This window comes from Vespa crabro, chromosome 9 (assembly GCF_910589235.1).
Source record: "Vespa crabro chromosome 9, iyVesCrab1.2, whole genome shotgun sequence".
In the NCBI taxonomy this organism is placed as follows: domain Eukaryota; kingdom Metazoa; phylum Arthropoda; class Insecta; order Hymenoptera; family Vespidae; genus Vespa; species Vespa crabro.
Window position 1 is genome coordinate 3842580 of NC_060963.1, and position 26740 is coordinate 3869319.

Here is a 26740-nt window from a genome sequence, read left to right on the forward strand (position 1 = left end):
TTATTTTTTTTTCTTTTTTTTTTTTGTTTTTTGGTATTTTTTTTTTTTTTTTGTTTTTTTTCCCTCGCTACTTGCAACGCAAGCGCTTGGACACTTCGATAAGATTTAAAGCGATCACAGACAGATGTATTGCAGAGGTGAACCTAGGTGCTGCTTGTACCTTTCGATATAGGCACGCACATAAAACTTGAATTTACTTAAAGATTTGTAGAATAATCGCGCGCGCGCGCACCCTAGGACATCATCAATCCTCCTTCTCGTCACCTCTAGCTTACACAATGTGGAGGCTGTAAATACTGTATAAGACGAGTTTATAACGTAAACTCCGTGTCTAGACATTCGTAATAATGATCTATTAACATGCGATGCAATATGTCGAACGAATCGTTTAATCATCATGAAAACGCGCATTATTTAAATTTTTTTTCTTTTCTTTTCTTTTCTTTCCTTTTCTTTTTTTTCTTTTTTCATTTTTTTTTTTCTTTTCCTCTTCAATTCTGATTACGAAAACCGAATACATCGAATGGTCGGAATTTTTATTTTAAATCTACTTATTTATTTCAAAGACGGGTTCCTCTTTTATTTATTTATTTATTTATTTATTTATTTATTTATTTACTTATTCTTTTTTTTTTTTTTTTTTTTTTATTTTATTTTATGTTCTTCTTTCATTTCATCTCTCTTCCTCTATCTATCTCTGGGCCATCTTACTCCCCTTTTTCTTTTTTTCTTTCTTTCTTTCATCCTTTCTCTCCCCGCTCCCCCCTCTCTCTCTCTTTCTATCTTTTTGCTCTTGCACTTTTCGAATAAAGATAATAAAAATGATATATAAGAGATATGTAAATAAAATGAAGAATCGGACGGGTTGCGACTCATATCGACCGCCACGAAAGTTCAATTAGTTAAAATGTAAAACTGTCGACTAAAGCACATAAGTGATATAATATAAAAAATACGTGATATGTGCAATTAATTTCATTAGAAGAGTTAGATGTTCGTTAGACGTTCTTTAACGGAAACGGATAAAGAGATCTTTTATATACGTATGTATACGATCCTTGTTGAACTCTCTGGCATTCATATAATTCGTCTTACTTCTATTACTATCTGTCGGTAGAAAGTATTTATTTCTAGTAGACCGTGTCGTATTATAGTTCTGAAGGCACTGTTCAAATGTTTATTATATTCCTTGAAGTAACAAGTTATTAAAACATCTTCGAACGATTTCGACAAGGAGAATCGTTATAAACGTCGACATAACGTTCACATGCCTCGTTCGATCTATATCACAAAATTCAAAATAGAATAATTTCCAACTTGACAGCCAGTGCCAAATGCCAATGCGATATTTATCGGGTCTGTGATCAATTAGGAATACCGTGAGCTAATCAATCGATGGTCAGAATTCAGGCTTATAATACGCAATGGCCAGTGCGTTCCCATTAATTATGTATCGATACCGTATCATTATATTACACAAACGCTTATCAATTTAGAGAGGCACATTGCTAAGGGTCTCGATTTTTACAAGTTGCTCCCTATAGTAATGAACTTATGAGAAACTAGCTAATACGATTATTCAGTACAACAGCAATTTGGCATACAACGTGGAAACTGTACAAAGACGCGGAGAATATAATAATATTCAAAACTATTGCTTTGTACTTATAGAAGAGAGAAATGGCTAAAAAGGCCGAGCTTTCTGAATGAATACCGATAGATTAGAGTACTTTGCAGATGATTAATAATGAGCCCAGAATTTAAAGGACGATATAAAAAGAAATGTCATGTGCGTAAAAACGATTAAAAAAATGAAAAAGAGAAAAAAGAAAGGAAAAAAGAATATAAAAAAGGAAAAAGAAAAAAGAAGAGAGACAGAAAAACAATTACAGATAATACAATCCTCTCATAGATACCCTTACCTAGGCAGAAAAACTTTGGCTACTGCTATACACTATTTGTACCATGGCATAAACGCCAAATTTATGCTGCTAAGAACACTGATTGCGCATCTAGAATAAAAAAATTGCACGCAGCATACCAGTATATTTACTAAATCAGAAATGTATCATTTACTCAGGAAGACCTTAACGATAGTATATACGCTTACGCTTGAATAAACCTGAATTCTACGCACAACGATCATAATATCAATGAAGCATCGATTGTACTCAGAGCGCCTGTCTTATATGCCGGAATGTTTAAATGACATTTTTTATTTATCCATCCACACATAGTTGGACCATTAATTAATTATGTTCATAAATTATTTAAAAAGCCTCAGCCTTCGTGTCAATATGTCCACAACATTGCTCTGAGATACGAATGCTCTATAGAATGTACACAGTAGACAGCGAAGCGTCTAGACCATAGAGTGTTCACATTTATTCCAATGGAAAATATCTTTAAATTAAAGAAATCAGGCTGATGCAATGGCAGATGCTAAGTATAAAACTTTTTAATATACAAAAGTTGATAAAATCCTTTAAAAATCTTCAAATTTTTTTTTCATAATAATTACATTGTAAATTGTCTGTGCCAGGTTATACAGTTCGATTAGAAAAGCATTAAAAACTTAAATGAAAATAAGAAAAAAAAAAAAAAAAAAAAAAAAACAAAAAAAAAACAAAAGGATATCAAAATTCTAAGCAATGTAATACTCTGTAATATATTTTAGGGAATTTTATGCTCCGTCATAGTACCAGCCTGGATTCATTATCCAAAAATCATGTAATTCCATTGAGTCTAGACACAGATATCTCTCCTCTGCATCCAAACAAATGAATTACTAAGTTAAATCACAAGAAGTATGGAGTTGTGGTTAAGGGTGGAATCACTCTTTCTGAATCAGGTACTGCCTGGAACAGCACTGGACATCTATGATCTACTGTTGTAAACTGTAAAATACTAGCTATGTTGCCACATCTGTAACAGTAGTTTGGAGCTGACCAGACTGTCACTAATTTGTCATTAAACATGTATCTATAGCCTATAAACAAAATAATTAATATAATAACTTGCTACAAATTATACATGATATAAAAAAGAACATACAACAAAATTCTGATGTTTTAACGAGTACTCACCTTCATGCACCAGTTGATGAGCTCTGCAAATAAGCTTAAGGTCATTTATTTCCATAAATTTATAAGTAACTCTGCTTCCAAACAGCCAACCAGCACCTCGTGGGCTAACTGTCCAGCCATCCACATCTTCTGGATCGGACCATACCAAATCACAGAAAGCACCTAAAGAAAAACGAATACGAATAAAAAGAATGAATATATTATATTAAAATTATAAATTATTCTCTGAAACCTTTATGTGGTATTTCTTGATTTCTTTCAATCGTCCTAATTTGATCTAATGTTGAAATAGCTGGAGATAATCCACCATGTACGCAAAGTACTTGTTCGTCGATTAACTGAAAAATTTTGTAAATTATAATGATCAATAGTTCTTATAATTCTATCTTATAATGCAGAATCAAAAATATGTCGACTTACGGCAGCAACTGTGAGCAAATCAAAGACTCTGCAGCAATACTTCCATGCGTTTGCATTGCCATATTTGTTCTGACACTCATCTATTTCCAAATTATATTCAATTACATGAGTATTATAAGTATTAATTAATATATAAATAAAATTATGTATTTAATCTTATATATTGGTTTAATAATTAAAAGAATTATATAATCTCCTACCAACCATAAAATCCATAGACGTGTGTGATTTGTCTGGATTCATGATTCCCTCTGAGTAATGTTATTCTATCAGACCATTTTGCTTTAAGCGTGAGTAGGCGTGTAAATGTTTCTAAACTATAATAGCCCCTATCCACAAAATCACCCATGAATATATAATTTGTATCAGGCACAGGTCCTCCATTACGGAATAATTCCTCCAGATCATAAAACTGAGATAGCATTGATAAAAAGAAAAAAAAAACATTATTTAATTTTGCAGTCATAAGAAATATTAAAAGAGAAACAACAATACAAAAACGTAATATAAACAATATATGTAATTACATAGTTAAATTTATGAGGTTAGATTTAAAATTTTCCACTTACCTGTCCGTGGATATCGCCACAAACCGTTACCGGAGTAGATACAGGTTGAATATTGGATTCTTCCAATAATAAATCACATACCATGTCACAGAGTTTCTATATAATAACAAAATTATTACGGTTATTGAAGTGAATACACTGTTTTAAAGTAATCCTATGATTATCAACCAATAAGGTTATCTTTTATATAAATCAAATAACCTGTTCACAATGTCATAATAAACATAATCTCATAGATATTAATTACCTTAAGATCATTTTCCGGAAGATATTTGCATTCTTTTGCAATATCTATCCATTTATCGATGTCTGACATTTTGGATTTGTACTACTGGAAAATACCGGTCGCGCCCTCATTCAACCAGCGATGTATGTATATAAAAATGATACGTAACTACATTACACGAGAGTACTGTATTTCTATTCATTAAAATAAGATTTACGAAAGACAATCTTAAGGTATATTGACGAACAACATAATTTTACCTACATAAATATACAGATACACATATATATATATATATACATATACATATATACGATATACAATTCATATATACATATACAATTCATTAATAGGCAAATTAAATCTATGAATATTGGTTAAATAAATTCTATTGATGTCTAGAATGCTCAGTGAGCATATATACGATCTTTTTGGACGCGTTTCAATATGCAGAGCATTTTAATGAAACCTTTTATCTTGCGTATGCGCCTTATGAATATATAGCTAAATTGCTTGACCCGAAATAAAATGTCGGATGAAAATGTCGGAGAGATGGATTCAAGGAATCAATATATTAAATACAAATTAAATTTATACTTTATACTTTAGTATGAAATACGATAGTAATAATTCCTTTGTCCATATTCTCATTTCATCGTTTACATTAGAGATATACGAAATTTAAAGGATAATTTCATAACAATGAATTTATAAGAATAATTAAAAAGAATCGATAAATTTATAAGAATTCGATTAATGCGATTATTCGAGTATATTCGGTATATTTGGCGTTTCCAACAAATTGTATTCTTCGATTATCGAAAAGAGAGAGAGAGAGAGAGAGAGAGGAAGAAAAGAGAGAGAGAGATTAAAGAAGAAGGAAAGAAAAAAATAGCGGATGAGTTCACTTTCGTTGTTCAAATGTTTATCCCGCGTACATTTGAATTTCTCAAGACGATCGTTAAAACCAATCGAAAACGAGAGAGAAATAAAAAGAGAACTATGAATATAATAGAGAAAGAAATAAATAGGAAAAAGAGACAAAGAAAGAGAGAGAGAGAGAGAAAGATAGATATCGGTATTTTTCATAAGAAATTAGGAAGAACGTTGAAATCGATCGGAATAATAAAGTAAAAAGGTCACTAACGGGAAGACGATATGGATTTTATCTCGGAAGGAGAAAAAGTGGGTCACAAGGGAGGCGGTGCGATAGTGCGCACGCTTCGATTATCGATTGAAGCGACGTTACATTCGTTCGAGTCTGTACGCTAGATCTCATTTATACGAAGGTAGTGGCCACGGTGAGTTGTTACATTGAGCGTCGGTTACGTTATATCTCGCACAATACGCGTTAAATAAAACTATATATATATATACATATAACATATATGTATATATATATATATATATATTTATATTGTATTGTTGGGGATAAAAAAAAAATAAAAATAAAAAATAGAACAAGAAAAGGGATTTTCTTTCTTTTCAGAAAAGATGCGGTGAAATTTGGCGCGTCAACGAAAGAGAGAAAGAGAGAGAGAGAGAGAGAGAGTGAGAAAGAGAGAGAGAGAGAGAGAGAGAGAGAGAGAAAGAAAGAAATATACTCCCTCGCGAAATCGGCCATTTTGACAGCGTTGAGAGATACCTGCAGGAAAAACGACTCTAAGATCTCATTTCTGTGGCAGTTACCCTCGAGGATTGCGCGTGTGAGGGGGCGGCGGTGGTAGTGGTATTGGTGTGCGTGCTGGTGCTGCTGCTACTGCTGCTATTATTGCTGTTTCAACTTCTAGTATTAATACTGTTATCGAAGGTAGTGTGTCGATTCTGTGTCATTATTGTCGTAGAGAAGTTAAACATAATAAGATCAGAATCAAGGTAGAGAGATCATCATTCCTTAACGTGGAGTGAATTCGTGATAGGATCTAAAGAAAGAAAAAAATGGCTGGAAATACGGGTATGGAACAACTGATCCCGATCGTGAACAAGCTGCAAGATGCATTCACGCAACTTGGGGTCCACATGCAACTTGATTTACCACAAATCGCGGTAGTGGGCGGTCAGAGTGCGGGAAAAAGTTCCGTACTCGAAAACTTTGTTGGCAAGTAAGTATCGCAAACTCATTTCTTTTCTTTTCTTTTCTTTTCTTATTTCTTTTCTTAAAAACAATCGTGATATATGAACCGCGTGAGCATCTCATTGCGTCTTTAGAATTCAATCGTTAATCGTCATCAAAGAATCGATCTAACGTACATATCTCAATTTTTCTATCTTTATTAAACGCCACGCCTTGGAGGCGGGCAGTACTACATTTTACTTTCGTTTCAATTCTTAAATTCTTCTCTATTATTATTATTATTATTATTATTATTATTATTATTATTATTATTATTATTATTATTATCAATATTAATTATCAAATAATAATAGTAATGTTATTATTATCGTTATTATTATCATTAATATTATTATTGTTATTATTATTATCATTTCTAACGATCTTATTCTATCCTTCTCTTATCCATTAATTGTTCTCGTCGATCAATAGTATCACTAAAATCGTAGGAGACCGCCATCACGGTGACATATCGAACGTCTTTCTCTTCTCTCGCGTAATTTCTCTCTTAATTATGTTTCTTTTCTTATTATTTCATGATATCATCGTAAGGTAACGTCAATGGTTTTTTTCCTTCATTTTCTTCTTCTTCTTCTTCTTCTTCTTCTTCTTCTTCTTCTTCTTCTCCTCTTCTGTGTTTTTTAATAAATGAAGACAGTCATCGCCGCTTTCAGAAATTCAAACGTATCATTGTTCCAATCGTACCACTTAAATATGAAATCAGCTGGTGGTATCAATTACCGAGTTCATTTCTTAACGGAAATATTTTATCTTACATTCAACAACAAACTTCCGTCTCTTTATGTCGTCGGAAAAATATTCATTATTTCTGTTCAAGTACTATAGAAAGTTTTGTTATGATTAAGAAGACAAACTGTACGCACGTATGATATATATATACATACATACATATATATATATATATATATATATATATATATATATTATGTGTGTGTGTGTGTGTATATATACCTGAAAGAAGAATTAACAAAAAAAATATTAGGCATGTCATAATTATTTGTTGACCAATTTATGAAACTCGCTAATGACATTTAATTTTAACTTGTGAAAGAATTAATATATAGTCTCTTAGTGGGTAAATTATTATTATGGTATAATTTGATATATTTTTTTTTCTAATTGTTATGTTATTTTTTCTTAATTATTTCGTTCCTTCTTTGAAATAATCTTTTCAGTAATAATTGTTAAAAAAATTAATGGTTTTTTTCTTGTTTTTTTTTTCTCTCTTTTTTTTTCTTTTTTTTTTTTTTTACAGGGATTTCTTACCAAGAGGTTCTGGTATTGTAACTAGAAGACCACTCATCTTACAATTGATTAATAGCACTACGGGTGAGTCATCACAGGCATAATCTCATTACCAAAGTATATTTGAAAAATATACAAAGAGAAAAATTATATTTGTATCAGATAAAATTAATATGCAAACTGTATACATAATTGTTCTCAGTTATCACAGCTTCCTGTATATATTTGAGTTTATAACAAACAGGATATTCAGTACATTGCCATTTCTCTTTCTATGCAGATATTCTATCTGAATCTTTTTTTTATAAAAGATTTACGTACAAATATTTTAGTTACAACGAGGATAATATTAATGAATATTTTTTTTTGTGATTACAGAATTTGCAGAATTTTTGCACTGTAAAGGCAAGAAGTTCGTGGACTTTGATGAAGTAAGAAAAGAAATAGAATCTGAAACAGATAGAGTAACTGGCAGTAATAAGGGTATTTCTAATATACCTATAAATTTGAGAGTATACTCTCCCAATGGTAATTATAATTTTATTACTATATTCATATGATAATCAAATGACTGAAATTAATGGAGAAATTACTACTTTCTTAGTTCTCAATCTTACATTGATTGATTTACCTGGTCTTACAAAAGTGCCAATTGGAGATCAACCAGTTGATATAGAAGCTCAAATTAAAGCAATGATTTTTCAATTCATTAGAAGAGAAAATTGTCTTATATTGGCAGTTACACCAGCTAATACTGACTTGGCAAACAGTGATGCTCTTAAACTTGCTAAAGAGGTTGATCCACAAGGTAATTTTTTCTATATGATAATATATATCAAATAATTTCATAAATATATATAAAAACGATATGAAATAATTGATAAGGTGTACGTACTATCGGAGTTATTACTAAATTGGATCTTATGGATGATGGTACTGATGCAAGAGATATCTTGGAGAATAAGCTGTTACCTTTGCGAAGAGGCTATATAGGTGTTGTTAATAGAAGTCAAAAAGATATTGAAGGGCGTAAGGATATCAAAAATGCTTTAGCAGCTGAAAGAAAATTTTTTCTTAGGTAAATAACTAATATAATTATTTATGTTATCTTGGTAAATATAATCTCAAATGTAAAAAATATTTATCTTTTTACACTAGCCACCCGTCTTATCGACACTTAGCAGACAGATTGGGTACACCGTATCTGCAACGAGTTTTAAATCAACAACTTACAAATCACATAAGGGATACCCTTCCTGCCTTACGAGATAGATTACAAAAACAGCTTCTTACACTGGAAAAAGATGTTGAACAGTATAAACATTTTAGACCAGATGATCCTGCTATTAAAACAAAGGCTATGTTACAGTAAGTGAGAGTAAATTTTTATTACATAGATATGTTCCTTAATTTTTCTATGAATTGTATAATATTTAAACTACACATTGCAAAAGATATACAATCTAGTTCATTCTTTAAAAAAAATTCCTTATGGGTGGAGGGTCCTGACATTTTAGACAATTATTTGTTATTTTTATTCTTTTATTTTTCAGATCAATTCATATGTATATGTAGGTATCTTTTATGTATTCGAAGATTTTTTGATAGATTGTGTGTTGTTTGCTTAAAAATTAAATAAACAGATCTATTAAAAGTATCATTTTATATATTTCAATGAAATAGTTTCACTATTACATTTTATTTATTATTTAAAGACATGATATAATTATTGATTTTGAATGCAGAAAGAAAAATGAAACTGAATAACATACTAACGATTTGATACATTGGACAATATGCATGATATTTTGTTGAAGAATAGAAAGCTTTTGCGCAAACTCTATAATTTAATTCATTTAATGAAATACTTTTTTAAATGAAAATAATTTTATGTTATATAATATATAAATATAGTTATATAATATATAATACAATATATAAATAAAGAAGTAATTTTGTTACATAGGATTATGTAATTGCTTTTGATTTTGCATAATATCAAGGCTCTCTACCCATAATATTAACATTTGATACATAAGCTTTTATATTTCATCTTAAATATTTTTAAGGATGATACAACAACTTCAGTCAGATTTTGAACGGACTATAGAAGGTTCTGGTTCAGCGCAAATTAACACGAATGAACTTAGTGGGGGAGCAAAAATAAACAGACTATTTCACGAACGTTTTCCATTTGAAATTGTTAAAATGGAATTTGATGAAAAAGAACTCAGAAGAGAAATTGCTTTTGCTATCAGAAATATTCACGGTTAGTTAAATTTTTAATTATGTGCTTAACATTCTTTCCTATTCTTTTATATTAAATAACAAAATTTTAAATACTATTTCTTAATGATGCAGGTATTAGGGTAGGATTATTCACCCCAGATATGGCCTTTGAGGCAATAGTCAAGAAGCAAATTAATAGGCTTAAAGAGCCTAGCCTAAAATGTGTGGACCTAGTCATACAAGAGCTTGGTAATGTTGTTCGTATTTGTACAGATAGGGTACGTTATATTTTCCTTCCTCTTCATTGGTTTTTTTTTTTTATTTTTTATTTTTTAACTTGCCATAATTGTCACATGAAATTTACTAATATATAATTTTATATTGTAGATGTCACGTTATCCTAGATTAAGAGAAGAAACGGAACGTATTATAGCTACTCATGTTCGACAACGTGAACAAATGTGTAAAGAGCAACTAGTACTTTTAGTGGATTGTGAGCTTGCCTATATGAATACAAACCATGAAGATTTTATCGGTTTTGCCAAGTAAGTATCATTTGAATACTCTTTGTCTGTAAATTATTTTAGATGTAATTAGTATTCATGAAAGTAAATAATATGATACAAGAAATTAAATTTTTGCAAGTTTGGTATAATCACTTTTGTGTGTGGCTTTTGTTACATATGTGCCTGCTATTATATTTTCTTTAATTTTATTTTAATATATGAGTTACAATATATAGTTGATATAATATATAATATTCAATGATGTATGCCAAACATTTTTAATGTTATATTAATAACATTTCACATAGAGTTGATGCTTACTTTACAATATGAAAGAGGGAAAAAAGAACATTAGATTTTCACATAAAAAACAAAATATCAATCAAAATATTTCATTATTTAAAAAATCAAGTAGCTAATTTTGTAGAATAAATCTTATGTTTTAGTCTATATCATCGCTAAAGTTAGAAATTGTAGTATATAAGAAAACACACACACACCATTACAAACAATCAAACAATCCTCAAGTTTGTGTCAAATCATGGAAATAATTAATGAATAATATTTAAAGATTTTATTTCGTTTTAAACAAAAACTTTATTTTTTATATAAATAATAGACTTACATAATAGATATTATTTTGATTAACTTATATACGTTATATTTGAACAAAATTATTTTACTCTTATAAAACCTATTACTACTGATATTAAAGTAATACAATGCATGATAACACATTCTAATGTTAAAGTGAGCAATAATACATTATTGAATTCACATTTAAGAGTGCTCATAGAAACAATATTTCACAAGTATGAGTTTTATTAGGTGCAATATATGAATAATTTAATTTGTTGATTTAGCTGTAAAATTGTTTTATTTTTTATTATTTATTTTTAATTGTCTTCTTAGAAAATGCTTCTTTCACGATCAGTGCATGCAGTATATTATCCATTTGGTTCAATCTAGTTAATTTATGCGAATATATTCAATACATTTTGCTTCATAAAAAATTATGTAATTTTAGCTCTTTAGTAATAACTACTTCATTGCTTCAAATGCTTTTTCGCGCATTTATTGTACTCATACGCTGCTGCTCAGGTGTGATATATATCTGTGAAAGTTTTTTATGCTTTTTTTTCTTTTTCTTTTTTTTGTTTTTTTTTTTTTTTTTTTTTTTTTTATAATGCAAATATTTTTCTTTTAGTATCATTTATTTTTAATATTACATATATGCATCTTTTTGGTTTAAATCATTTTACACATATAAAACATAGAATGATATCATATGTAATACCAGAGATATTCTCACTTATATGTATATAAATATTAAATGATATTTTTTAGGAAAGATACATGAAATTCTAACAATAAGTACTTATTTAACTTCCTTTTGCATGATTTTATACCTAAATGCCTAATTAATATGTGTGTACTTGTTAACAATCTTTGCAATGAAATTTATTCTTGTATCTGTTATATAACAATTTTTTTGTGAGAAAATTGGGATTCATTTATAAGAATATATCTAAAATACATAACGCAATCCTGCTTATTACCAAAAAAAAAAAGCAAAAAATATCTCTGGCATATATTATCAGTACTAGTTAGATAATTATTCATTTTAAGTATTTATTTCATATTCATTGTACAAGCAAACAGTCTAAATGATGAAGACAAATAAATTTTAAAATAACAATAATGATGTTGCTGAAAAATAATGCCATAAACTTCTTGATTTAACTTCTAGTACCATACTGGGTAAGGCATATTTAAACATATACTATAAATATACTTCTCTATATTACTGATATTAATTGAACGAATATTTCCTATAAAGAAAAATTTTTATGCATGAATTATATATCATATATGCCTTGCTCTGATCAACATAACATATATACTTTCCCCCACAAATGTCTCTATTCATGATCGACTTCTTTATATTTTACAATTAAAAAAATGATTTAATTGTATCGGCAGCGCGGCGGCCAGTAGCCATAATTCAAGGTAAGAAATGTTAAAATACATTGACAAAAAAATTTCCACTACATTTTTTGTTCCTTCCATTTTCACGCTTTCTCTTATGCTTATCCTTCCGATAATGTTTTTGGCTTTTACCTTACAATGATGTTTTATTATAATATATATATTATATATATATATATATATATATATATATATTATATATATACATATATATATGTATGTATATATGTATATATATTACATATATACATATATATATATATATATATAAATCGCAACCGACAGCAATCTCTGGCTTGATTTAATATTATTCCTTATGATGAATGTATAAAAAACATCCAAAAAAATATTTTCATATTATTATATATACCATTGTGATAAAGTTTATTATAACAAAAACTGCACTATGGTATATTATTTTTTAATTAAAATTTAATATTTTCCTACACGTGCTCTCTAATCATTTATTTTCATTTATTGTTTAATAATACTATAGATTTTTAACTATACATTTCTTATATGATTTATTATTTATGATGGATGTGATATTAGTACTTTGAGGAGCATAATTATGGAAGATAGTTTTTCTTTAAAATTTTTTCAATATATATTGATTATAATATGATCATAAATATAAACTGATACTTTTTAGAACTCTATTCCAATTTGAATTATTTCTTTTTTATTTGTATCTTCATTACATGTTACATAATGTGTTATATATTAATAAATTTTTTTTAAATAAAACAAGAAATTGGTATACGAAATAATGTAAGTCATTCATGAATATTTAGACAAAAATAATGTACTAAACACAGCAACATCAATTCTACGTTTTTGTTTCATATTCCAAACCATTTCATACATTTAAAATGTGCTTAAGCAATACATTATGTTAATAAGAAGTTGCTTCGATTGCAGGTGTAAATAGTTCTCTTTGCAGTGTGTAAATACTATTTTTTGAATGATTGTTACAAGGTATATTTACAAGCTTATTTTAAAAATTACAGGAATATGATATATACATGTTTGCATGTTTAAAATTTTTTTACAGCATTTTATATTTTCAAGATGTGGCACAGTAGAATGTTATAAAGTTTCTCACAGTCAGTGAAAAAAAAAATGTTACACAAAATTTTGCTTTTTCAAGAATGCTAAGAAAGTTACTTCTTCATTTAAAATACACATATGTTCTACATTTCTTTTTATAACTTTTTTATTTATATTACATTTATTTTGCAATTTTTCTTCTATAGTCATTAAGATATATATTTAAAAACTTTTGCTCTAATATTATGATATAACATGTTTGCATAATTTTTTAAACCTAATGCTAGGATTTTTACCCTGCTAGTTTGTTCGATAAAAGTGTGACTAGTGCAATTTTCATGGTACACTATTATGGTGGGCCTTGCACAAGAATATATAAAATTTTCTCTTTTTATACATTTCATTATATATCCTTTTTTATGTTACAGTGCTCAGCAATCATCAGAAAATGCAGTTAAAGCTGGACGACATATTTTAGGCAACCAAGTAATACGTAAAGGTTATATGTGTATTCATAATCTTGGTATTATGAAAGGAGGATCCAGAGACTATTGGTTTGTTCTGACCTCTGAAAGTATTTCTTGGTTTAAAGATGAAGAGGTAAATACCTTTCAAAAACAAAATTAAAACTTTTAAATGCAGATGAAATAAATTAATTGAAATTTTGAATTCATCATTTCTATATATCTTTATATGCATATATTTATTTTTTTATTCATCTTAAAGGAACGTGAAAAGAAATATATGCTACCTCTTGATGGTTTGAAACTGCGCGATTTAGAACAAGGCTTCATGTCTCGGCGATATCTTTTTGCATTATTCAATCCAGAAGGAAGGAACGTTTATAAAGATTTTAAACAACTTGAATTAAGTTGTGAAACTCAGGATGATGTTGATTCTTGGAAGGCTTCATTACTCAGAGCTGGAGTATATCCTGAAAAATCAACAGAGCAAGCAAATGGAGAAGGAGAGGTAACATATTTATACATATTTCAATTTGCACACGTACTTCTTTTTTCTTTTTGTATTTAAGATCATGTGTCATTTATCTTTCATTTAAAAATAAATAAATGTTATGTGTATAAAATCTATAACTTTTTATAGATTATTATTTCCAATTATATCAATGTATATGTGACTAGATATATTAATATCAATGTTTATCATAAAAAGAAAGTTTTTATTTCTTTTATTTGAAAGAATAGTTATTTATTACTTTACATTCAGCTGATCATAAAAGTTCCTCAAATAAGGTTATATCTATCAAAAATATTAGTAGAAATATTAATATCGTATTAAATTTATTAGAGCAGTATTTTATGATTTATTTTAGGATAAGCAGAGGGTGAGTTGAATGAAAAAAAAAAAAGAGTGATCTGAATTCTTGTTTTATTTCGAATTGTGTTTTATTTAACTGTGTGGTGGTGTGATTTAGTTTAGCTTATAAAAATAATTAAAGATTTGTCTAAAAAAATTTAATCATAAATTCTGCATGTTGTCATTTTTGATAAAATTTAATCAATATATTATATCTAATGTCTGCATAACTGTAATAAAATCTTTTTGTTTAAAATTTTAAACAACTAAAGGAAGGATATGAGGTTTGTAAAATTGCATAGAATTTGTACTGCATTGTTTACAAAACACGCATTTATGATTACATACATACACCTCCACTCAGCATATTACATTATTTAAGTAATACTTAATTGATCAAAAGTATATAAACTCTCCAATTAATTGAAGTATAATAATGTTGAAAACGTTGTGAAATACTATTTATAATGTAAATGATCATTTAAGTGCTGCTAAGAAATAATTATATATATGTATATATATTTACTATATAATTTATTAGGAATTGACACGTTATGTATATAGTAGTAGAATTTAATATATTTAGTTTGTATTGATTACAATGCAATGATTACAATATAATTACAATGTTGATAGTATAGTTTTTGTTCTTTTTTTTTCTCCCTTATTAAATAAATTTGATTATTTCTTTTATACAAAAAAATATCAAATTTTTCACAGTTTCATTTGTATGTTTAGGGTGGTACAGAAGGTCAATCTTCGATGGATCCTCAATTAGAACGTCAAGTAGAAACAATTAGGAATCTAGTAGATTCTTACATGAAAATTGTTACAAAAACTACCCGTGATCTTGTTCCAAAAACAATTATGCATCTTATTATTAATAATGCAAAAGACTTTATTAATGGAGAATTATTGGCACATCTTTATGCGAGTGGTGATCAAGTAAGAGAATTACATATTAATATAATCTATGTATACCTGTAAAACCATTAAATATTCCTATATTTTTTACTAGTTGAGAGAAGATAAAATAGATATATTCAAGAATTTCATTGATCCTGTAATTGTAAGTCCTATCTCTCCAACAAATCCTATATCCATAATAATTTCCTTATACAAGTCACATGCATGCACATTTTGAAATTACTTTAACTTCCTTTATATCCATTAACACCATTATTATTATACTTTTACTTGATTACAGGCATCTATGATGGAAGAATCTCCTGAAGAAGCACAGAAAAGAGAAGAAATGTTACGCATGTATCATGCATGTAAAGAAGCTCTTCGTATTATTGGAGATGTTTCAATGGCTACAGTATCAACACCAGTACCACCACCAGTGAAGAATGATTGGTTAGCTTCTGGAGAAAATCCGAGGTAATCATTATGTTATTATTCTTTGTCCAAATTAGAAATCAACTAATTTGTTTATATCGAATTTTACACTATGCACTTTTGCCTTGTATACTTGAACATCATTGCAACAGTCTTGGGTAAGATTTATCATGTTTTTATCATTTAATTTTATTCTAAAAAATAATGGTATTTCATTACATTTTTGATTTATTTTACGTTCGTTTTTATTTCTCGCTTATTAAAAATATTTAGTTGAGTATAATATTTTTAATTTATTTAATTTTCAAACAGATTGTGTTATATGATGTATATATATATTTTTTTTAGTTATAAATTTTTTTAAATTCATTATAATTTAAAAACAACGGAAGTCAGTAAAGCTAGAACAATTCGATAGATATTAGATGATCTTTAGCAAAAGAATCCACTTTAGGTTATCGCCACCATCTCCTGGTGGGCCAAGACGTGGAGTGACACAGCCACCACCTCTTTCTAGTTCACGAGTACCACCGCCTGTTCCTGCCAGTGGGCGGCCAGCACCAGCAATTCCTAATCGACCTGGACCTGGTGGACCACCACCAGCTCGAGCTAATCCAGGCCTACCACCACCACTTATTCCATCGTAAGTAAATTGTGATATATATGCGTGTGTATGTATATATATATAAAAACAAAAAAAAATATATAGAAATTCGTATAAGTGATAAGATTTGAAATGCAAAGTGGAATCACCTTTTATTTGCAGTATGCTGTGATTCATTTGATTACTAAAAAAAATATTGCACAAAAGTTGATATATTGATATATTATTATAAAAAAAAAAAAAAAAAAATTAGCCATTTTTCCTTTTAAAATACATATAAAATTTTAAATTGTGGCTTTATTAAATAATATTCGCGTCTATTTGTATTAAATAGCATTTTATACGATTGGGGCTTTGGTGCTAACTTCACTTTCTATTGCAGGCGCCGACAATAAGTCTTCGCACTAACACGCCTATTCGCTACTAATCTATATATATATATATATATATATATATATATATATATATGTATATATACATATATATATGTATACATATGTATATATATGTAATATATATATATATAACATATATTTGTTGCATCTATCAGTGTACATTTTACACAAGACATTATTTGTTAAAATAACTCTATTTCCTGTACGATGTATTCGTGTATCGGAATATATTAGATAATAATACAGTCAATAAAAAGTGGAGTGTTTGCTCATATGAATATACAATAAACATTATTAAAGGATTCATATTTTATTAAATTAATAAAAACTAAGTTAAAATAAATTTCCAAGATTGTTATAGTTCTTATTGCATAGTGTTAATTTTTCATATATTTTACTCTCTATTCAAAATGACTGTACATGAGGTGTATGCAATAAATTATATACTTTTTTATTTCATTTATCTTTCTGATATTGAAAAAGAAAAGAATATAATTTTAAACTCGTAACTCATTGTTGCTTCCCAAAAATATAGTTTATATAATGTATATATAGAGATGGGCATACCTCCACTTATAACTTTGTTCTAGCATTAGTACAAATTACACATTCCTAGAAAAGAGGAATGTCAGGCAGGATTGTTCTTGTTTCATTGTAAATTAGTTTGGAGAATTGTACATGATATGTGTATATATGATTAAAAACATCTTATAATAAATGGTTTTGTGCTGATGAAATTAGATAAACATTCATTCACTTGCTAACAGCATGACATTTTGGGGCTATGGGCGATAATAGAATAGAAAAACTTATGTCTATAATATTTTAGTATCATCACATGTATCTCTACGAACACTACTACATAAATGTCTCGTCTATCAAAAACTAAATCATAATATCTATATCTAAATATAAACTAAATATTCATTTTAAAGAAGCTTAAAGCTCCTTCTCACGCTATGACGTCAGTGTTATGTAAAGCATGATGCCGACGTGAAATCTGTCAATTACGATGTAAAGGACAAATATATGTCGGTGCCTGCATTGAAATTTCTTAATAAATAAAACTGAAGAGATAAATGATACCAAGCATAAAACATTGAAATAAGCACAGAAAAAAGAAGAAAGAGTAAATTAATTTAATAATTATTGAAGCTATGCATACTGAAAGATTACACATACTTCTCAGGACATTCAACAAATAAAAAATATGTATATATATATGTGTATATATATATACATATATATATATATATATATATATGTGTGTTAATGTATAATGGAATTAAAGAGCTATATTGTATCAGATAAATTTCTAATTTAATAATTAAGAAACTGATAAAGTAAGATCTATAGTAAAAGCTGAATGTCCATGGTATGTTTAGTCGAGGGGGTGGCCTTCAACAGAGAGTGACACAGGCTGCGACTCAGGCCGCTGCTAATGCCGCTGTGAACGAGCTGATGGACGCGTTCAGGATCAAGTAAATAAACGCTGTGTTGTAGCTTTCTTATAGTATACTTATCCTTATTTACAACGTCTCCCCCCTCATGGGTATATTCTGTATTACTAATACATTGCGCATTGTTAGACGATAAATTTAACGAGAATGAAATCGAAGAAATTCATCCAAACGTACATATTTTGTTTGCTTTAAGAAAAGGAAATTTTGATGGATATGCGTGTAACAAGCTCTTAACGTGCACGCACTCACACACATGCGCGATATGTGATGGAACTATAAACTAAATTAATAATTGATGCCTTTTTAAATTGTATTGTTATATACGTACGCGTGTCCACATATTTATTCATTTATTATCACACATACAAATAATGTAGAAAATAATTGTATAAAGTAATGTCTGTATATTTGTAAGGCATTAAGTATATAAGCATTTAATTTTTAAACACAATTCTTCACAATACTTATATATCTAAGCCTAAGGAAGATTATTATTCACTCATTGCTAGAAGCAAATAATTATATATATATACCTTCACGCATTATAGAGCAATAACATTTATTGTACAATTATGTACATGAAACTGCTTGTCCGAGGCATGTATGTAATTGAAACAAAACAAAACAAAACACAAAAAAAAAGAAAAGCAAGAAATACTTCCAATATGATAAATTCATTTATTCTGATATAATAATAGTTCCAATACATTTTAAAACATATCTAATTCTAGAATATGTATATATATATATATATATATATATATATATATATATTTATTCTGTTTATTGAGAGATCTTCTAAAATTTATCAAAAACAGATTACGATATGGTATATTATAATAATATCGATTAATCCGAAGAAAATGGAATACTTATACAAAGCACTCCTAATAAATTGCTCGTTAAATGTATCTTAGAATATTTAACAGAAAAAGAAATATAAAATATATATATATATTTTATATATAATTATATATATATATATATATATATATATATATATATATATATATATATATAATTAGGAGGCACGTTTAACTCATTATAAGAGTACTCATGAAAATGTCATGCTGTTGGAAAGAGTTGAATATCTTTTAAATATGTTATAAAGATCGATTTTTCGGAAAAAAGAAAAAACCATGAATTACGATTAATCATCGTATATTATAGAATGTCTAAATCATCATCTTTATGATACATGAAATTTCTTTACTCTCTCTTCTCTTTTTCTTTCTCTTTATCTCTCTTTTTTTTTCTCTCTTTCTCCTATTACATTGACCGCACTTTATTCGTTATAAATTTATTAATGGGTGGACGGTTGATTTTATGTAATACATGGTTGGGTATAGTAAACATACGACACGATGATTAATTATCAATCCATATGAAATTATTATCGCAAATAATAAATGATAAAAATTAAAAAAAAAAAATAAAAATAAAATAAAATAAAAAAACATGTCGCTCAGACATAGGATGTGATATAGTGTAGAACGCTTTGAGAAATTTGCATGAAATTCCTGATTCGCGGATTTTTTTCTTTGAGAATAGTCGTAAATAAATAAATAAAGTAGCTCGCATTTTCGATTGAGAATACAATAAGCATATTCGTTATAATGTAATTAATGATATATATATATATTTTTTTTTTTTTGCGTATGTATGTGTATATATATTATGTATACATATATATATATATATATATATATATATATATATATATATATATATATATATATATAAACACATGCGCACACGCATCACATAGCAAGCATTCAGGAGCTGTATGTGGAAATATTGTATATGTTGTATTTGGAAATATTTGTTGTTTCTTATGCTCCCCGATGTTTTTTTTTTTTTTTATGATGAAATTTTTTGATTTGATGAAATATGTATATATATAAAAAAAAAAAAAGGAAAAAAAAAAGATCACACATATTTCTATAATGGACATGCACTCGCTTTTTCATAAGAGTGATGTGCTTCGGCCGTTGTTATATCTTATCTCTTATGAGTATTTTTGGACTTTATATAATGATACAATTTACAAATCACCATGCTAAAAATAAATAGCAGCAAATAATATATCAAGTGTCAATGTTAATAGGCCTAATGATAATGTATATGATCACCAAGAAATTTATCGCTTTTCAATATCAAAAATATATAAATGATGTCTATCTACGTATATATAGATGATATTTGACATATAGCGTAGCATTGATTGAACACACGCGTCCTAAAATTATATGAATAAGCCGAAGCACATCGGAATTATATAAGCTTCTATGTATTAATGCTTGAAACTGCTCGTATATAAATGCTTCCTTACGAGCAATACACGAACACATACACACACAAAATATTAATACCTGAGTGAATATAGTATATATTAATCTTTAAGAGAGTCAAAGAAAAGAAAAAGAAGAACGTTAAAAAACAAAGATTGATATATTTGTTTTGAAAGCAACCACGACTAATATTATTATTATAATGCTCTTGTACAGTGTAACGTAATAACTGGTTTAATCATTCCAAGGATTAAAAAAACATCAGAGTGAATAGTTCGTGATCTAATTAAGATAAATAACTCTCCATTATTTATATGGTCATTTACTGTTGTTGTTATTATTATTATTATTATTATTATTATTATTATTATTATTATTATTATTATTATTATTATTATTATTATTATTATTATTATTATTATTATTATTATTATTATTATTATTATTATTATTATTATTATTATTATTGCTATCAATTTCGTTTTAAGTATCTATTTTCTAAGTCATTTGCTCGCTTAAATCATATTTTAAGATTTCTTTATGATTTTAATTAAATAACAAGTTCCTTTTATGCTATTTTCCTCATTACGAGAGTATAACAGATCAAAAAGTAAAAAGCGTTGAAATAAAGTTATCAGTCTTTTATGGACTATAGTATTTCGATTGGACATATCAAATATTAAACGTAATACGTGTTCATCATTAGTTCATTATTAGTTCATCATTAGTTTACGTGTTGGATTTAGTTTCTTATCTAATTTATTATTATTACACATATATATATATATATATATATATATATATGCTTGATGGAATTCTCTGTTCCAGCGAAAATCTCTTTCTTCCATTAAGTTGAATTATCATACATAAGAGAATTTCTTGAGAAGTAGAAAAAGAATCCATTTTATATAGACATTTTTAGAATGTTATTTCGGTGAATCAATTAATTTATTTTTTAATCAACGAATTATAAGCTAAGGCTTATTAATATAATTTTCAATAAATAGATTTATACAATAATTACTTATATTTTAATTAAGTAAAAAAAAAAAAACAAAGAAAGAAAGAAAGAAAGCAAGAATTCTCGCATCAATTAAAAAAATGTATTAAACTTCGTACACATCGTCCAATTGCCAAAATTTTCTACATTTTACTTTTGGCCAAAAAGTTTATTATTATTATTATTATTATTATTATTATTATTAATAATAATGCATAAGTGAAACTAGTAATTAATTATTCAAAAGTTATCTTATAGAACGAGAAAAAGGAACGTTCTTAAAAAATATGAATCCAATACTTGTCTTCCTTCGAATATTATATATGTATATCTTATTTATAGTTTATATTATAAAACAAACAAAAAAAATCTCTATCTACAAGAGATATCTCGATTCGAGAAACGTCCTTCGAATATTCAATATTTACATTTAATCAATTCATTTAACATTGCAATTTAATAACCAAACCATTTTTTTAGAATACTAATACGAAGCTTGATTTATAATATCTCTTGTGCATTATACCAAATCGTGCCGAAATATATTGGCTTATAATTAGTAATCAAAAAAGGAAATGTTAATTAAACGTTACATCTTCGTGTTAGGACATTATTATTAATAAACAAATTAATAAAAAATCGTTAAGAAAGAAAGAAAGAGAGAGAGAGAGAGAGAGAGAGAGAGAGAGAGAGAGAGAAGGAGAAAGAGAAATTAATGCACGGATTAAAACATTTTGTAAGATCATTAGACGGATAACGCGATAGCAAAACATTTAGCCTCATTGCCTTGTAAGAAAAAATTAATCTACGAATGTTCTATATCACATTAATAGCTTAAATATTTTCAATTGAAATAAATAAAGAGTTCGTGAGAGAAAGTACCTCGAGGAACTTAAATATTATACCTTTGAGCTAATTAATCATATGTTATTTTTTTATTAAGGACAGGAGGACAGTCTGTTCTAACAAGAGGGATAAATGAATTTTTACGATTTACTTATGTTATCCAAATATTATTCATACATTTTGATAATCTTACTTTTTCTACATATAATTTTATCTTTTTTATCGTATAGTTGCGATTTACAAATATTATTTACGAATAAAGAAAAATTAATAATATTACGAATTAAGACATTCGTTAAAACAAAAAAATACATATATATATATGTGTGTGTGTATATATATACATATATATTTAGAAAATATGAAAATAAAAGAAAAATTAGAAAGACCGTTGTCGTTTGCAAAGACGCGAGGAATTCTTTGCTACACATCCTCTATTACATAGAAATGCTTAAATTCAAAAATGTGATAGGCACGTAATTAATGATACACTAAAATAGATCATTAATCATATATTATTTATCTACGCGTTATCTCATACTTTAGAGAATGTAGGCTAAGCGTGTGCAATAATATTAGAAATAATATCTTGAAATTGAGAAAAATTAAAATGGAAATAGGTCAATAAATCAATTGCATACGATTTGTATGATAATTATTATTATTGTTCTATTAACAAAACGGCGAAGTAACCTTCAAAGGATATGGAAGAACAAAGAGGAAAAAAAGAACGACATTTGTTTTGTTTTTCTTTCTTTTTTCTTTCTTTTCTTTTTTTTTTTTTTTTTGGATTCTTATAAAACATAATTTACTTAAGTACATTTTCTTACATAAAGACAAAAGAAGAAGATGGAACATTGCTCGCGAATAAATTATACCGAATGTTAAAAGGTTACTTTGTTAATATTTCTCAAAAAAAAAAAAAAAATAAAAAAAAAAGAAAAACGAAAAAAGACATTATAAAAATACTCTACTGTAATGATGTATGTACGTATACGTGTTATGACACACGCGATAAAAGAAAAACACATACACAATTTTTTTGAAATATAAATGTGTATATAGGAAATGATGTTATAAAATATATATATATATATATATATATATATATATATATATATATATATATATTGTAAAAATTAATAAGAATTAAGAAAGAAAAAAATAAGATTCTTATGCGAGCGTTGAGGCACGCATTTCTGCTGGGGAACTAAAAGAAAAAAAAAAAACAAACAAAAACTCATAAAACTAAAACTTCACTCGACATTAAGTATCATAATCAAATTATTTTAACATTAACTATATTATTTATTACTCCCTTATGCAGGGATGCGTATTCGCGTTCTGTGTGTATTTTTTCGTCATAAAACCTCATACTTAAAACTATCGAATATTTCTTTCCAAGCTTCCAGGATATAATGTTCGCGAAGTAATATTAACAATGAATGTAGTAACTTCGTCGATTTGAAAGGACTCTCTTGTTAACATATTCATTAATCGTTAAATCATATTTTTATATTGATAACGATGTTGTATTAACAAAAAAAAAAACGAAAGTCCTTTCAATAGCATTCATCTTGCTTGTGTGTTTGTTTTTAAATATCGCATGGTTACGTTTTAAAAGTATTTAATTTTACATTAATTTCATATATATCCTATTCAATATAGTCCTATTCAATTTCATATAGCTGAACCAAGTGCGCTATCTTTTCAAATCAATAATAATTCATGGCCTTATGTTAAATCATCTTTAGTACGCATTATCATTTATAATCTTTTATTTTATATATATTATATTATTATTATTATTATTATTATTATTATTATTATTATTATTATTATTATTATTATTATTATTATTATTATTATATATAATTATAATCTTTTATTCTTATATAATTTTTCTCTTTATCTTCTCATAGTACTAATGTATGTTGCTATCTCTGCTTTTACGATTATCTCAAAGCTTAATAATTTGATATATTCAGAGAACAAAATCCGATAATTTCTATTCGTCCGTATGAAAGATATCTTGAATTATAGCTTTAATTGCAATGGCGGATTTAGCTTTCAAGAGACTCAAAAAATTAGAAATTTTTAGGATCTTATTAAAATAAATAAATATTTATATATATATATATATTTATTTATTTATTTATTTATTTATTTATTTATTTTTCATTTCAACTGTTAATGCAAATGATGAAATGAGAAATACACTGTCTAAATTCGATAATAATCATTAAAATATAAAAATAAAAATTCTATATATATATATACTGGCTATCAGTTAATTAAAGTTAAATTTTAATTAATTAAAGTTAATTAAGTTAAATTTATTATATAATATAAATGTTTATATTACCGTCTGAAAACTCATGTTTTATGAGACTCAAGGCGATCGTCTGTGCGTAAATCCGCCACTGATAAATTGTATCAAACCAGTCTTTTTGTTTCTTTTTTTTCTTTATTTTTTTTTTTTTTTATTCTTCTTCCTTTTATAAATTGTTGATATCTTTTAACCATTTACTATAAATTCTACCTCTTTATCTATCGTTTTTTCTTTCTTTTCTCTCTCTCTATCATGCTTATAAGTGATTAGAAAACGAATAAGTATTCATGATATATGTATGTTGTAGGCGTCCCGTACCTAATATTCCTCCCCGTATTCCTGATAGACCGTATTCCGGCCGACTAAACTGAGATAATGCAACATCAACAAAGGACATCGTTGTAATTGCGTTCAAGGAGAGAAGGACAAATCCTCTCCCATGGATCGCGAAACAAGAATGGATAGAACTGTGTTAGATGAGGAAATGTGGACGGACAAATATGAAGAAGATACGATGAAACTAACACCTTCCAATGGATACGTGAACGAAATTATTATCAAGGTTATATAATATGTATTTACTATTCTCTCCTCCAGATCATCGAATTTTTGTAAACACAGATTTCGTTATTACGTATTTCCAAAGGATAGGAGAAAATGTCAGGAGTCGTTGGAGAACGATCAGTATTATTAATAGCGTTGAATAATCGAAGATAAATCGAACGTAACTCATTTCTTTCTTTAATATCATGATATAATCCTAAATGACAATCATATGTACTTTCTTTTTCATTTCTATTTTGTTTGTTTGATTTTTTTTTCTTTCTTCCTTTTTGTTTTTTTTTTTCTTTCCCCTTACTATATTGGTATTATAAATAATATTGTATCTTATCTATAAGATCACAATAACGTGTTTCTTTATTCGCAGCAGATGTTTCTCTTTTCCCTGAGATATATATATATATATATATATATATATATATATATATATATATATATATGTATATAGGTCCAGAAAAATGTGTGGTTTTTTTCTTTTTACTTCTTTTTTTTTTCCTTCTTTCTCTTCCTATATACAAAAAAAAAAGAGGAGTACTATATGCAGAGAGACAGAGACAGAAACAGAGAAGAGAGAGAGAGAGAGAGAGAAAAGAGAAATAGAGATAGAGAAAGGAGTAACTCGATTATACCTCGATTACCTCGATATTAGAATCGTGTTTTTAGGAAGATTTTCTTCCTTTGGTGCTACGAAGAATAATAAATAAAGAAGAAAAGTGAGCACCAGCAGCATTCCAAAACACATTTATTGTCGAAATAGAACTTCAACCATGAAAATACTACTCTCTTTCCGTTTTTTCCATCCCGTACTAATTTATTTAATTTGAAACTTCGTATCGATGCCATTTTAGTAATTCTTTTAAGCTTCGATTAAGATAAAATAATTTAGATAATTTGTATAGAAACAACGAATTTAGAACAAATTCAACGGCGGTGTGATACATAATAGATTAATTTTAGATATACTTGAACTTTAGTCTTATTAATTTTTTTTTTTTTTTTTTTTTTTTTTACAGTACGCACAACGTTGACAGTTTGTATGTATTTTTTATTTGTTATTGTTATATCTTGATATTAATTCGTGGCGGCTGTTGTATCTGTATGTGTGTTTTTTTTTTTTGTATTGGAGGGGACGAATG

At 27.3% G+C, this 26740-nt stretch overlaps 2 protein-coding genes across 14 annotated transcripts; one reads left to right on the plus strand and one right to left on the minus strand.

Moving 5' to 3' along the window:
• Positions 1–1148: 1148 nt before the first annotated feature.
• On the minus strand, positions 1149–4457 carry LOC124426946 (serine/threonine-protein phosphatase 6 catalytic subunit). Its single transcript, XM_046969284.1, has 7 exons — positions 4323–4457; positions 4076–4171; positions 3711–3918; positions 3507–3586; positions 3319–3424; positions 3087–3248; positions 1149–2989 (listed from the first exon to the last, which is right to left on the minus strand). Exons 1-7 carry the CDS (start codon positions 4389–4391, stop codon positions 2799–2801), a joined length of 912 nt encoding a protein of 303 aa, XP_046825240.1. The 5' UTR covers positions 4392–4457; the 3' UTR covers positions 1149–2798.
• A 1122-nt stretch (positions 4458–5579) lies between these two features.
• LOC124426933 (dynamin) lies at positions 5580–25775 on the plus strand. 13 transcript variants are annotated; one of them, XM_046969241.1, is made up of 21 exons: positions 5580–5602; positions 5791–6111; positions 6221–6403; positions 7691–7764; positions 8059–8208; positions 8285–8488; positions 8566–8758; positions 8839–9048; positions 9750–9949; positions 10042–10187; positions 10297–10454; positions 12399–12425; positions 13883–14054; positions 14181–14426; positions 15044–15055; positions 15510–15716; positions 15979–16154; positions 16265–16270; positions 16567–16755; positions 18497–18592; positions 25351–25775. In XM_046969241.1, the coding sequence occupies exons 3-21, from the start codon at positions 6240–6242 to the stop codon at positions 25412–25414; spliced, it is 2694 nt and encodes an 897-aa protein (XP_046825197.1). In that variant the 5' UTR covers positions 5580–5602; positions 5791–6111; positions 6221–6239; the 3' UTR covers positions 25415–25775. The 13 variants fall into 13 exon arrangements, with proteins under 13 accessions (XP_046825197.1, XP_046825206.1, XP_046825208.1 ...); XM_046969250.1 differs by having other exon boundaries at positions 5791–6403; positions 16630–16755; XM_046969252.1 differs by lacking the exon at positions 18497–18592 and having other exon boundaries at positions 5791–6403.
• Positions 25776–26740: the final 965 nt, after the last annotated feature.